The 14,019-nt window shown below is 45.8% G+C and overlaps 2 protein-coding genes across 2 annotated transcripts in view; one reads left to right on the forward strand and one right to left on the reverse strand.

The window, feature by feature from the left end:
* LOC142559281 (uncharacterized) overlaps positions 1 to 14,019 on the forward strand; it is an 83,891-nt gene that overhangs the window by 12,959 nt on the left and 56,913 nt on the right. The window lies entirely within an intron of this gene.
* Positions 801 to 14,019, reverse strand: part of LOC142559824 (uncharacterized) — a 15,915-nt gene continuing 2,696 nt past the window's right edge. The window contains exons 2-8 of the mRNA XM_075671495.1: positions 13,873 to 14,019; positions 10,507 to 10,649; positions 8,053 to 8,175; positions 5,092 to 5,196; positions 4,240 to 4,362; positions 2,614 to 2,836; positions 801 to 962 (exon numbers count right to left, since the gene is read on the reverse strand). The exon at positions 13,873 to 14,019 is cut by the window's right edge and continues 113 nt beyond it. Of these exons, the coding sequence (XP_075527610.1) occupies positions 801 to 962; positions 2,614 to 2,836; positions 4,240 to 4,362; positions 5,092 to 5,196; positions 8,053 to 8,175; positions 10,507 to 10,649; positions 13,873 to 14,019 (1,026 nt within the window). The remainder of the gene's footprint in view (positions 963 to 2,613; positions 2,837 to 4,239; positions 4,363 to 5,091; positions 5,197 to 8,052; positions 8,176 to 10,506; positions 10,650 to 13,872) is intronic.

Here is a 14,019-nt window from a genome sequence, read left to right on the forward strand (position 1 = left end):
CTTGAGCTAAGAGGTAAAGATGGAGACCAAGAACGACGTCGCAAATGGGTGCACCCCCTTGGAAGTCCACGGTGATTTGGAACGCCCGCCCTGTTTTCTCGCACACTATGGAATATCCCGAAGGCGCGATAACATGCTTTCACAGACATGTGCTGAGGAGTAGAACAAGGCGCCTGATATCACGCCTGTCAATGAGAAAGAAACAGAATTTTGTATTAGAAAGATATCAGTGCATTTTGTTTTTATTTTAGTCGTCCGAGTGACAGACTTCCAGTATGTGCACGAAATATAGTACGTAATATTATTTGTAAAGTTGTGAAGAATTCAGAAAATATGTTTTTATCTACTAGGCAGGCAATGGGAATTAGTAAACAATTACAGTTGAACGCCTTTAGAACGATATGCTGGGACATCCCAAATCGTTAATGGGGTCACTTTGTTGCAAAGGGGACGTCTGGCACAGCTCACAATAGAACCGGGACACAACTATTCCTTCGTTGTAAAGGCGCTCGACTATGGAGAAAACGTTTCATTGGCTGTAATTAGAGGAGTGGAATGGCTCAGCTAAGCCACCCCGGAGCCGAGAATGATCCAACTCCCACCATTCCGAGGAGTTGATAGGAGCCGCGTCACTGGGTCCTCCACACTCCGGAATGGAATCGGGAATGTTATGAAGGACCCTACTCCGCAGCTCTAGTCCAAAATGGTCTGTGTTTTCCCATTCTATTCAGTCTACTTGTTCCACACTTTCGCTGTTTGCCGTGTTAGTGGCATGATATTGGAGTAAAGCCGATGCACATTCATTGGTAAAGCACGTCTTTCCGGAGACCAGCAAGCCGTTCCATGTTAAAGATGTTAGCAGCGTGGACGCGTCGGAAGAACGTTCGCTGCCGAATCACTTGCTCGGAATCCGATCTGCCACTGCCGTAGGAATCCATTAGACTGTGCCTCTCCTTGATGGCCTGAAATTGTCGGTAAAAGCAACGCGTCAATAACAGCCACGGTAATTCGTTTCTTAAAGCGAATCCTTCCTGGACTCTTCCACCCACATTGCAGGCAGTGCCTCGCAGTGTAAGCGACAACTCGGCCTGCTGGTCACGTGCCAATGAGTAATTATTTATGTCGCTTGGTATTTGCCGATTCTTGAGCGATCGTCCCGAACATGCATGTTCCACTGTCATACAGAAACCTTAAAATGTATCTATAGATAGGTGTAGTGTTTCTGTGTACCCCTCGCACACCTCTCACCATTTTTTTTTCCTTCTATCTGCATCGTACACAGCCTTTGTCCTCATGGCAGCATCGGCTAACTGCTACAGGCGATGAGGCCCGTGCACGTATCATCCAATATTGCTGCTGCTACCTCGCTAACTTTAACAAGCTTCACCTCATTTAGAAACCAGCGTTGCGTTGGATATGCTTGTTTTTTTTTCTTATGATGTCGGAAATGCTTAACCGCAAAGAATTGTGCAAAGATCATCGTCGGTGATTGTCAATGTAAGGGAGTAGCTGAATGCTTGTAGGAATGTATTCGCTTTTATAAAGCAATGATGAGGCGTAACTTCGCTGCAGTGAGCATATATGGGCCGAGTTGGTATTTCCACTGTCTAATTCCGTATGGGACAAAGCCGTTAACGAGCACATCTGTAGCTCTAGCACAAGTGGGTGTAGATACGTGTAAACTGTTATGTCACACATGTGTTGCCTCAAGTGGCGGAAGCGGCGTCGTGTAGGAGGATGACTGCCCTTCTCCTCTCCCGCCGCCAGAGACCTCTCTCGCAGCCGCCACAGGGGCAGATATGACGGCTATTCTTCCCGAAGCGCTGCGCCCCAGTATCTAAGCCTTCAGCATAGAACAGTTGCTTGCGCCGTGGAAAATTGCTTCCCAACAGCGATCAGCTTTGAAAGCTTTAATGATCTTTGCTGAGAGTGACATTGTATATATGTATTAGCTCTTTGTATGTCCTTGTGGGTTATACGTATAATATGCCACAGCATTCTGTGTGGATTACAGTATAATCAGTGGGCTGTTTTCGATATTGAGTGTCGTTGTTTAAGCATTATTAGGAGATGTGCTTTATTCCCTTACCGTTTTGTTTGTCTTTCAATCACCTCACATTATCGCCCTCTGCTCATCAGACAATCCCTAGTTTGTGACGAAACCGGCGACACAACAGTTGCCAACGTTTCCAGTGCAATATCAATCAATCAATCAATCAATCAATCAATCAATCAATCAATCAATCAATCAATCAATCAATCAATCAATCAATCAATCAATCAATCAGACGTCCCAAAGCTCTCACGCGACAACAAAAGCGTTTCAAGGAACTGGAGTTTCAGGAACGAACGCGCGTCGCGAGTCGGTTGCGCGAGACTTCGCACCGGCGCCCTTTGTATCGGCGGTAATAATCTGACCCCTGCCTGTCACCGTGTAAACGGTGGGAGTCAAGACGCTTTATCCTAGTTCGCTTAGTACTAAACTTTCCGTGAAGTAGGCTACTGCGCGCGGTTAACTTCCCACCGTTTTCGAATTCAGAAAACTTGCGCATGGAACTGTGCATATTCGGAACAAATCGCGGCGAGAGAGCACCGCACAGCGCGCATGCGCACCCGTATGGCCGGCCACTGAAGCTGGAAGTGGATCATGGCTCGCGCCCAGTCGAGAAATCCCATCGCGGGCCACTGCTTGGCGTCCAGGTGGAAGTAGGCGTAGTTGCACTGCAGCACCTGGAAGTCGCTGAACCGCTGGTCGCCCGCCGACCGGAGCAGCATCTCTGCCTCGGGGCACTCGGTCAGCGCCACGTACTCGTCCAGGAACTCGCCGGTCAGGTCCCTGTTATGCCATCGTTAGGCTTAGAAGGGCTCGACCGCTGTCGCCACGCAGATTTCTCGGCGACGTATTGCAATGACTGAGCATCGGCCGACAATCGCGCGTTGATCGAGGAAGTGATAAGAAAAGGCGTGAGTAAGCGTCAGAAAGGCGGTTATAAGTGCCAACTGGTTCTGTGTATACTATTATAATGTCCTCTTTTATTAACTATCTTTACTGAGTGTTACTGTAGGTCCCAGATGACCCGTTCTCTTCGAGCGTGCGAAATCGCTAACCCACCGGTATGTAAGACAGAATATTTTTGCGATTCCACACTACTATAGCCAGTTGTCCAAACGACACTTTTCCTACGTTATCATCCTCGTCGGTCAGTCATGAATGTTTTACTTATAGAAGAAGAAAAGGTTAGCGAGAAAGGAATTCACGCATTACACAAATACGCTCGCTCGCACAAGACCGCTACATATAACTGCAATTTAAGTGGGAAGTGTCAAATTAAAATTAAATTTTCCGAGTTTAACGTACCGAAAGTGCACAGTATGTGTAATAAGGTGCACCGCAGCAGAGAGCTCTAGATTCATTTGAGCTACTCGAGGTACTTCAACGCGCACCTATATAGAAGTAGGTGAACGCTTTCTCTTTCTTTGTTTTTTTTTTTTTTGCATTTCACCGTCCATGGAAATGCGGCTGCCGTGGCCGGGTTCGAACTCGCGACCTTGTGCTCTGCAGTGCGACTCTGTAGCCACTGAGCTGCCCTGGGAATGCATCAGGGCCGGTGTTCACGCTGGTTAATGCGGAAGCCCTTTTACGTAAGAGAGCGTCTGGAAACTATCGACCCCGAACAGTGCGCATTCGTCGTCAGAAGCGTAACATCTGAGCATCTGTGAGACCTAAGACATGGACGCCGAGCGAAAGAAATTGTCTCCATTATTATTTCGTAGAAACACTTTCACCAATTCTGGGGCTCTTCGTAGGGAAGTGTGGATACAAAACCCATAAGATTCAATGCTTAAAAGTTACCATGACCCTTGTTTGCTATTTGTTTTCTCTTATATATATATATATATATATATATATATATATATATATATATATATATATATATATATATATATATATATATATATATATATATATATATATATATATATATATATATATATATAGTAAGTAGGTTTAATAGCTGTGAAGTGATAGCAGCTAACGTGGTGGACAAGCAGCAGCAAGAATTCCAGCACGAGTGGCAGTCCCTGTGCCTAGAGCTGGTGATGATAATTGGCCAGGCTCGTTGTCTTCACTACAATTACCCCTGGGAACGAAAAGAAGCCGTCCTGGCGACCTGAGAGCTCACCACGATGAGCGGGTCGTAGTATTTCTTCAGACGCTGCACATGAACAATATCTCACCCCCGGCGGCGCAGGTCCGAAGGCGGCGTGACTGGTTGGATGACGTAATTCACTGGGGATGAGCGCTCGAGGATGCGGTAAGGGTCTTCGTACTTTGGGAGTATAGTTTCGAAGAGAGACCGGCTGCGTTGGCGAAAAAAACGTCGCGCGCTGTAGCTGCCGGGAGGGTGGCGGCTTCAGTGTATCCTGTGAGATGGTCAGCTGCAACGATGGCCCAGTGGTTACCAGCACTTGTCAGGGGAATCGGCCAATAAAGCTCAATGGCAACATGCCCAAACGGCCAATCGGGGCAAAGTAGAGGCTGTAGACCACCTGGCAACGGCTGGGCGGAGAATTGACAGCCACACAAGCGTGCCAGTAAGGAATGTGGGCGCGTGGGTGTTGTAGGAGCGGCTGCTCGTCTAGCGCTGCTGGTCAGATGAAGTTAAGGTCTGTATGAATTCGCGGCTTGCACTCGAATGCATGAGGGCGTTAAGGGAGAATTGTGTCGATAGCGTGCGACGGGTGGCGGCCGTACAATAAGCAAAAGGCTGAAACAACATGGTGGTCTGGGTTGTGGTGTTGTGCGCGTAGGTGACAAAGGATACAATAAGGTTACAATTTTTGTGGGCAGAGGCGACATACGTCGAAAGCATGTCGCCAAGCGTACGGTTGAGAGCGGTTAGTGCGCCCGTAGTTTTGAAGGTGGTACGCAGTAGTTGTCCAATGAACAACGTGACAGTGATCGAGGATGGCCTCAACGACTTCGGACAAAAAGATGCGCCCGCGATGAGTGAGTGGTTCTTGAGGTAAACCGTTCGTTATGCCACGACGACTCTTTTTCTGGCTTACAAATTGGGCGTCCCCACTCACTTTGACCGGATGACGCCTTCCTTGACGGCCCTGGCCAAATGCAGAGCCATCCTGGACATCTGGTACGTGGTGTTGTACGCGGCGCAGGACATTTGCCTCTTTAGGCTGGAATAAAGAAACAGAGAAATAAATGCGATGAACAGGGCAAACTCGTATTTATTTATTTACTTGGACACTGATTTTCAGGCGTTAGGCACGTATGGGAAAAAGAAAGAAAAGAAAGCAACAACCTGACTTTATTCTTTCTGTCTTTGTGTCTAGCTTATTTTACTCTCCAGTGTGTTTTTATTGCGATAGCAATTATATGGACCCGCCAGGCGCATTTCTGCCGTCGCCGTCGCCGTGAGGCTCCGTATGAGCGAAAGCTTGTGAGGGTGAGCCGGCGAATGCGGTTCAATCACGCGTGCGCGAGCGAGGAACGCGGCCCGGATGCGAGCCCTCTCCTGTCGCGCACTATGGATGGGGGTCAGCCGAGGGAGGAGGAGCGTTTATTTCCGGTGGCTGCAAGGGTGCCTCTATGTCCTGCTCGTCACTGCTCCGTACAGAGTCGAAGCAACCGCGGCATCTACTACGGCATTGGCCACGCGGATCGCTGACGCTGTAGTAGACGCCTTTGGCGGACGCCGTACGGACGCGTTACCGGCGCTCGTGTGCCTTGAAAGCGATCTGAAACGTGACCAAAGTGCGCGTCCGTGCGGTCCTCATTTTCAAAGCTGTCTGCGATGTTTGCGGAGTGCGCGTAGTGCCGGTAGCTTCATATGTGCCTGCGATTTAGACGTTTGGTTCGCGTTGAAGCGAAAGATGCATGAAGGTCAGTTTGCTTGCTGTTGCCGCGATTCCTCACTCCAGAATTTTGACAGAGAGTTTCGGCGCTCATCGATCGAGATGTGTTCATGTTTACCTGTGCGCACGCGACACCGCGCTGGTTAATTTAGTTAAAACACGTTGGTGAGCTAGTTGATTTCAATGCATGATAGAATGTGTAAGCGCGCCTGAACAAGGACGCAGAAAGAAGCAGACACACAAAGCGTTGTCTCTGTGGGTCTGTTTCTTTCTAGGTCCTCGTTGAGTGATGCTTACACATTCTGTCACTTCTTTTCAATTTCTTTTCTGAGCTGTTTTTGGTGTATCTTTGACGCGGCACTTCAACTCTGACTTCTTCGCTCTCGTTACGAATGGATGGATGGAGGGATGGATGGAGGGATGGATGGATGGATGGATGGATGGATGGATGGATGGATGGATGGATGGATGGATGGATGGATGGATGGATGTTATGAGCGTCCCCAATGGAACGGGGCGGTGGTTGTGCCACCAAGCTCTTGCTATTATACTGCCTAATGTCATACCTAGGTTAAAGAAGAAAAAAAAATAGACAAAAAACCCACGATGAATTTCTGTAACCAAATTTTCTGACCCCTTATTGTCAACTGTTTTTGTACGTCTCCCCGTTTTTTGTCGTTTCCATACTTTTCTGCCACCTGTCTTCCAATCGGCTCTTACTAATCTCTACTGCGGACACGTTTTATTTGTTCAGTGCCCTCTTGGGGTCTTAGTTACTTTTACTAGTTAAGTGTGCAAATTAGCAATCGGCGCTGCTTAAAGGCGCCAGCATCTCTAAAATATCAACAAATAAAAACAAAAACAGCCAATAAGCAGCGCATTTAAAGAAATAACCAACTTGATCAACAAAAACAAAAATAATTTACTCGCTCAAGTGGCAATACAAATATTAAACAAGGTGAAATATATAATAATGGAAAGTTTGTGCGCTGGACACTGCAAGGAGAGATTAGGGCCAACAATTGAATTACGGACAGTACATATAGAGGATGTGGAATCAGTAACTCGAAATTTCATGCCATCGAGAGTATGCGAGGAGGAAGACTCTGTGGCGCATTCGACAAAATCGACGGGAAAGGTATTCCAAAACAGCTGCACGCCGTGACAAAAAAATAAATAAATGATTACTAAAGATGTGCCAGACCATAATTCAACGATTTCCACCGAGTGATGCGATCCTGTTGGAAGTCTCTTAGATACACTTATTTGAATATATTACAAAAAAAGAGGTCGGAGGACAGTGAAAGGACGCACAACAGATAACCATAGTGCAAAATTCATGCTGACTGAAATTCCATGCACGCAGGAGGCTCATGTACTTAAACGTCGGCTCCCATTCGAACTGTTTGCAATACCTCTTCTGTTTCATTATCAGAGTGCGTAGGGTTATAGCAATATTGTGATTCATTTTTCTGAATATTTGTTGTAGGCTGTATGGTAATATACCCCAGGAACATTCATTCCCGTATGTATTAGAGAGTTTTAGCGATTTCGTAGAAGTATCAGAGTATACAGAATATCGAAACATCGAAGAGAGAGAAGTGTGACCAGCAAGAGTGGTGTTGGCATGTTTTGACGCCGACTTCAACTAGAGTAACACAGATCAATAATTAGAGCGGCACATGGTCTCAGCAGAGCAAACAGGCACTCTCAGCGGTAATCCTTTTAGTGTATGTGATTCATTTTTCCTTTTTTCCCTTTCTGCGTGAGGTATGACGTAGCGAAAGAACATTAAGAGGTCTTCGTTGTTCAAGTTAATGTCACTGGATGGCTGTGCCTGCACTGCTGTTCTTCACGTTATTGGTGTTCCACTATTGCGTATGCGTAAACTGTAATACAACTGGACGTTATTCTGGTTAACCTCCCTGCCTTCTGCTTTTCTCTTTCCTTCCTTGCGTAAACTGTAATACATTTACGGACGCTCTGCTACTGCCAATCGCTACTGCTTCAGTCTCCTGCTCAACGTTTCACGAATGTTTTATATGGCTATGTTAAGGCTGGACAACGCTCGAAGTACGATCAATACAACAAGCCTTGGTACGTGCGGATATTAGCGGTAGGAAATGTCCCTGGCTTGTCGCTAAGCCTTGGTGGTTCATTGGCATCGCGCGCACTCACCTCTTCTCGCGCGTGTTCGATGTGGCGATCTCGGCACGGGCCAGACTGGCGCGCAACTCTTCGGGAAGCCGCTCGAGGTCACCACAGGCGCAGGCCTGCATCCCCATGGCACGCCAGACGTCCCTGGTTGAGTGGGCAGAGAGCAAACGCAGTTAGCAGGTGCAGGAAAGACCATGAGATATGACGTGTCCCACTGCTGTCAAACAACGGTGACGGCATGGAGGTGGGGGGGGGGGGGGGACAAGGGTAATAACACATTTTAGAACGAATGTATGCTATGACCCACTCTTCAATGTTGCGCCAGTTTAGCGCTCCCCCATATATTGAATCTGAAATGTGGCATGAACGTCTGCGGACTACTCTGACAGTAATTCAGATACTTGCCAAATATGTTGGGTAGACGATAAATATTTAGGCATATGTTAAGGAATATTGGAGTTGTACAGAAGGAGGGTGCTACACTGGGCTAACAGGTATTCTGTGTGTCTCAGTTCTCGCTTCTCGAGCTGTTCCCAGTAGTTATATTGATTTTACTATCAAATAAATCTAATCAAATGTTTGGCTTTCACGTCCAACAGCAGCGCAGAGTTGTGGGACACGCCATTATTACGCCATGTATTACAGGATTGAGGGCGTGGGGTGGGTTGCCTTGAAATATTTCGATTACCCGGGGTTCGTGGGGGAAAAGGTTAGGTGTAACTTCAGGAGATAGGAAGAGAGCGATGTGAATCAGTGAGCAAACTGGTGTATTCCAGGTGATATTAAAAGGCAAAATGGAGGTGGGCAAGCCATATGTCATGCGTGGGACAGGTAACCGATGGTCTATTAGAGTTACAGAATGAGTGCCAAGTGGGCAGTCGAGGACGGCAGAAAATTAGGCAGGCTGATGAAATGATGAAATTTCCAGGCCCAGCTTGGAGTATCAGCTAGCGCAAAGCAGGGGTAATTCGATATCTATGGGAAAGGCCTTCGCCCTGCAGTGAATATAAAAAAATTGGCTGATTAGGATCTGGGGTGGCTTAACGTTCTTCTCAAATGTGAGGGTACACGAGCGTTTTTTTGCTTTCCACTCCCATCGGACTGCAGCTGCTGCGGAAAGAGATCCAATGAGCGACCCCGTGCTCAACAGCAGAACGCCGTAGTCAGTGAGTCAACGCGGCAGCGTTCTTTGAAAAATGAACACTACTTGTATTTGATATCGCAGCAGAGCCCGTGAAACGGCACTGGCGCCCTCTGCGGCATGATGTCATAACACACACTGGTCTCCTGAGAAAAATAAACTCAAACTGTCTCGTTTAGGCAATCTTAGATTTATTTATTTATTTAACCGACTACCGGTGAAACCGTGATTACGTCCAGCTGTACTTCGTGTCTCTTGCGTGGGGCGCATAATTAGCGGTACGGCGAACTAGCTCAGGACGACATTGATCCAGCTTTAAGGCTTGTCAGCGTAGTTCGAGGGCTTAGAGGTCGAGGACCTTTATTTAGCGCATAAAAATGTTAAGCGTCGAAATTGTCATGTCGTTGCTCCTTTAAAGCCGTCGTGGAAATGTGTGTTCGGAGGCTCTTTAGGGCAGAGTGCCGCCGCACCTCTTGTAATGACGCAGGCCTTGACGCAGTAAGGAAACCTTCAACAAAAATTTAAGCCGATACACATTCCTAGTTGATTGCGATTGTTTAGCAGGCCGCGCAACGTAAAATTCGTGGAAATTTCTTAATACAGGTACATTGTGGTACTTATTTCGTGTACTCACGTCCTACGTTGCGGTTTATATCGGCAACCCTCTTTCGGGGGCATTGTAAGTGCAATGCCCGGCCAACGCTTCAAAGGAAACTGTGACCACTTGGGCATTCTTTCTTTGTGATGTGCTGGGCCATTTATTAGGGAAAGAAATGAGTGTTCCTAAGAAAGATTTGCATCTATTAATCTGCCTTCGGGGCAAGGCGCTCACGCTATTCAGTCTGACCCGAGCACAAACACCGTACAAACGCTGTGTCTGTTTAGAGACGAACAATAATTAGCTGCTTGCGTCTTAAGTAATGCGCTGTTGACATTAAAGGATAATTTATTATTGCCATTTTTTCATACATGTGCTATTTAGAGCGATGCGAGAACTATGAGCTACTATGCCAGAAGAAGCAATATACAGTTGCCTGTGTTCTCCCTATAAATCCAGTAAATTGTCACGTCATACATCCTTTTATGGTTCTTATAACGCGAAACATTAGTTAAGTATTCACTGAAGCACATATTCGGAATATAATGTAAATATCCGTCTGGCACTCATTTTCTTTCTTTCTAATTATACGTTGTCAGTCACTCATGGCGAAAGCCTTGCCCACACATGCGTTGGCGAGAGTCGCCTGTATCTACACAGCACAGTGCTTGTACAATCGGCAGCATGCGCATAGCGGGCCTGCGAAGTCCTACTCGCTGAATTCGCAGCTACTCACACGCTGTCCACGATTTCGACGTGGATCTGATTCGCCTGGTCCAGAGCAGAAGTCATGTCGAACGAGTTGCGACTGAAGTTGCGCACGCTGAACATGAAGACGCTTATCACATCCACTCCGGCACGGAAGCACCACTCACGCAGCTGAGAGAGAGAGAGATACAGAGAGGGAGAGATAACAAAAGGTGCTGTATTTATTTATTTATTTATTTATTTATTACATATTGCATAGCAGCTGGTCCAAGCAGGACGGGCAATACAACTTATAAAATAGCTGTGTTAACTTATAAAAACAAAACATGAAAGCAGCTGCAAAGAACACAGACACACAGAAAAAAAAACATATCATCTATTCATGCAGGGCGTTATAAGATTCTGTTAGGCCATTACAGTCGGATACAGAGCGCGGAAAAAAAGGAACACTCATAAATATTAGTTCTTACAAAGTAAGGGGCGAGAAAGTGTGTTTGGCAATGTCGCCCAGGTCGTGTAGATAATGGAGAAAGAAACTGTGTGTGTGACCAATAACCTTTCTTTTTAAGGAGTAAGGTCAAGAAGTTGAAACGCCATTTTTGTTTCTGCTTGATTCGAGTAGTTCAATGTTGTTAGCACTCATGAGTTCAGAAAGAGAATCAGTGTACCTACATTTAGAATAAGTAAATCTGACAGCTTTCCGCTGAATCCTTTTTAACTTCTTAAGGTCAAGTTTAGTTTAAGGATTCGATGCAATAAAACAGTATTCAAGCTTAGGTCGTATATTGTGAAATCACCAATAAGTTTGACTTTAGGACGAGAATTTCGAAGTTTATGTTTTAAATAACAAACTTAACGGAAAGCCGACGAAAAAATCTTGTCAATGTGCTGGTTCCGAGAGAGGTCATCACTGATTGTCAATCCTATGTATTTGTAACTGTTAATTTATTTGAAAGGAAAAGACGTCAGGTTAAAAGTATATTTAAGTGAAGTTTTCTTAAGCGTAGTACAAAAATAAACAGTTTCATCTGTATTAACCGTCGTGCCGAAATCTCTGCACTACTTATAGATACATTAGCAAGATTAGAATTCAACTCAAGCTGATCATGTGCACCTCTGATTTCACGAAATAAACAGCACTACCCGCAAGTAACCTAATATGAGTTCCAGGGGTAATTACAGTGAAAATTTCATTTACTCATAGAATAAAAGACATGTTTTTTGCGGCAAGTTAATACACACACAAAAGGAAGACACATAAAGACAACACGGGCTGCCCATGGGGTCGTTATGTGTCTTCCTTTTGTGTGTGTTTTAACTCGCGGCAAAAAAACGCCTCTTTTAGCAAGCGCCAACTAGGCCAACAAGCAGTTCTGTGGACTCATAGAATAAGCAGCAAAGGTCCCAGAATACTTCCTTGAGGCACATCTGATGTCACAGCAAGACTGCAGGAATCACAACCAATAACTGAGGCAAACTGCGTTCGGTTATGTAGTTAAACAGGAACGCCAGTGACCAAAATGTCAGTAAGGTTATTATTTATGAGCTTATATGTAGTAATTAGTCAGTTATTATCGACACACGCCACAAGTGAATGAACTACCGCGACACATTGTGTCACTGTGGAAAAATTTCATTGAAATCCACATTTTAAGCTTGGTGGCGTATAGTTTTTCTCAGGAAATTCCATTATGCGTTTGGCTATAACATTTGGCAGTAAGGTAGAAAGATAGTCGAAATGGAAAGGCTGCATATTTAATGACCAGCGCGATAACAATGGAATGCACAGCGTTAAAAGGACAGCGGACGAGCGTTACGATGGTTGTGTATCTGAACCACCTGTCGATTTGTTCGATTGCGAAACGAACTTGCTCAGTAACTATTTCCACGTGACTTCGATTTCCTTCGCACGCAGGTAGTTGATTTATTCGTGTTTTATTTTTCGGGCGTTTTGTTCGATAAATTTCATTTGCCAGAACAGCGCTCATCATGTGTGCTTCGAACTCTTTGTCTTCCGTTGTTTTCGCACTGATTTTAAAGTAGGCTATAACTTGTTCCAGTAATTTACAACAAGAATATGTTAAGAATATTGGGCGATAATTTTCTAATAACAAACGGCCACCCTATTTATAGACGTCCTTAAATTGAGCTGTGTTGCATAGATAAGGTAACCTCGCAGTTAATAACGAACATCAAAATAAAATCAACAGAAACTAACAAAGAAGAAAAATATTGGGTGAATCGTCAGGCTTAGAAGTCGATTTTGCGTTCAGGTTCAACAGCATCGCGAATGCACCGTGGTATGAAAGAAAATCAACTTCGGATGCTAAAAATATCCCATGACGCATATTCGCGCATGTAATTTCTTTGAGAAACACAGCACTAAATTAAGTATTAGGATACTAACCGATAACCTGCTGATCTGTAAGAGAGTTACCATCAACTAAAACCTTGACCAAGCTCACATAGGAAACAGTCGTTTAACGAGAACTAGAGAACTGGAGAGGTTTGCCCGGTTGTGCGCCTATAGCACGCTATTCCAGATAGTAACGATGAGAAGCGTAATAAAATGCGCATACCCAACATACAAAAGATGCAAAAAGCAAACCAGAAAACGCAACACGCAGCACTAATTAAAGTATGCAAAATCGGTTCTGGGGAGCAAGCCTGAAAGGTGGAGGAAGTTTCATAAAGGGAAGAAATTGTCGTCCGCCCGTATGTAACACGAGGCTACTTGTTGATACCATTTTATCTCGTTGACATCATTCTGTCTCAGGAAAGTTAGGAACTCCTTCATATTGCACGCTGGACACATGATCGGCGCTAGTCCACGATGCATGCACACGCGCCACAGTTCAAGGCGTGATCGCAAAAGCACGCTCATTGCAAACATCAGGACGCTGATTCGCCACACGAAAAGCCTGCACGGTATTCCAGACGGTGTTGTAGCTCGGCATAATAGCCCAAAATAACGCCGCCCGACGATAGCTCTGACCATGAGCGAGGCGTTATATTGAAGCGGCCACAGCACACGCCAGTCATCTTCGCTACAAAGAGGACACGCTTAATCGGGAAGCTCAATGGCGACACGAGGTTGCACTCGTGGCGAACCCGATTGTGTACGGATGTCCTAGTGGTCTTTTTTTTTTCCAAAACAATAGAGATCTATTGCATTCATTGGGAGAGCGTAAGTCGGCCTTAATGAGCGGCCTAAGTCGGCGTAAGTCAGTTAGAAAGGTGCAAAACGCTGTGCCGAATGTTTTCGGTTGCGTGACGTTTTGTTTAAAAACCGCTTATCGAAAAATTTCGCCTCTCAGTTTCCGACATGTGGGTTGTATCCGTGCTTATTTTTGCTATTTCCAACACACAACCGTCTACTATACGGCGCACCCACCTTGGCGTACTTGTACGCTCCGACCGCGTACACCCGGCGCAGGTCGGTGCCGGTGGCCCTCGAGAAGCGTCGGTGACCGTCCGGCACCAGGCACACGTGACGTGGCACCTGACCCAGCGACACGAGCCACACGGCCGCCCTCTGGCA

Source organism: Dermacentor variabilis, chromosome 10 (genome assembly GCF_050947875.1).
Source record: "Dermacentor variabilis isolate Ectoservices chromosome 10, ASM5094787v1, whole genome shotgun sequence".
Lineage (NCBI taxonomy): Eukaryota > Metazoa > Arthropoda > Arachnida > Ixodida > Ixodidae > Dermacentor > Dermacentor variabilis.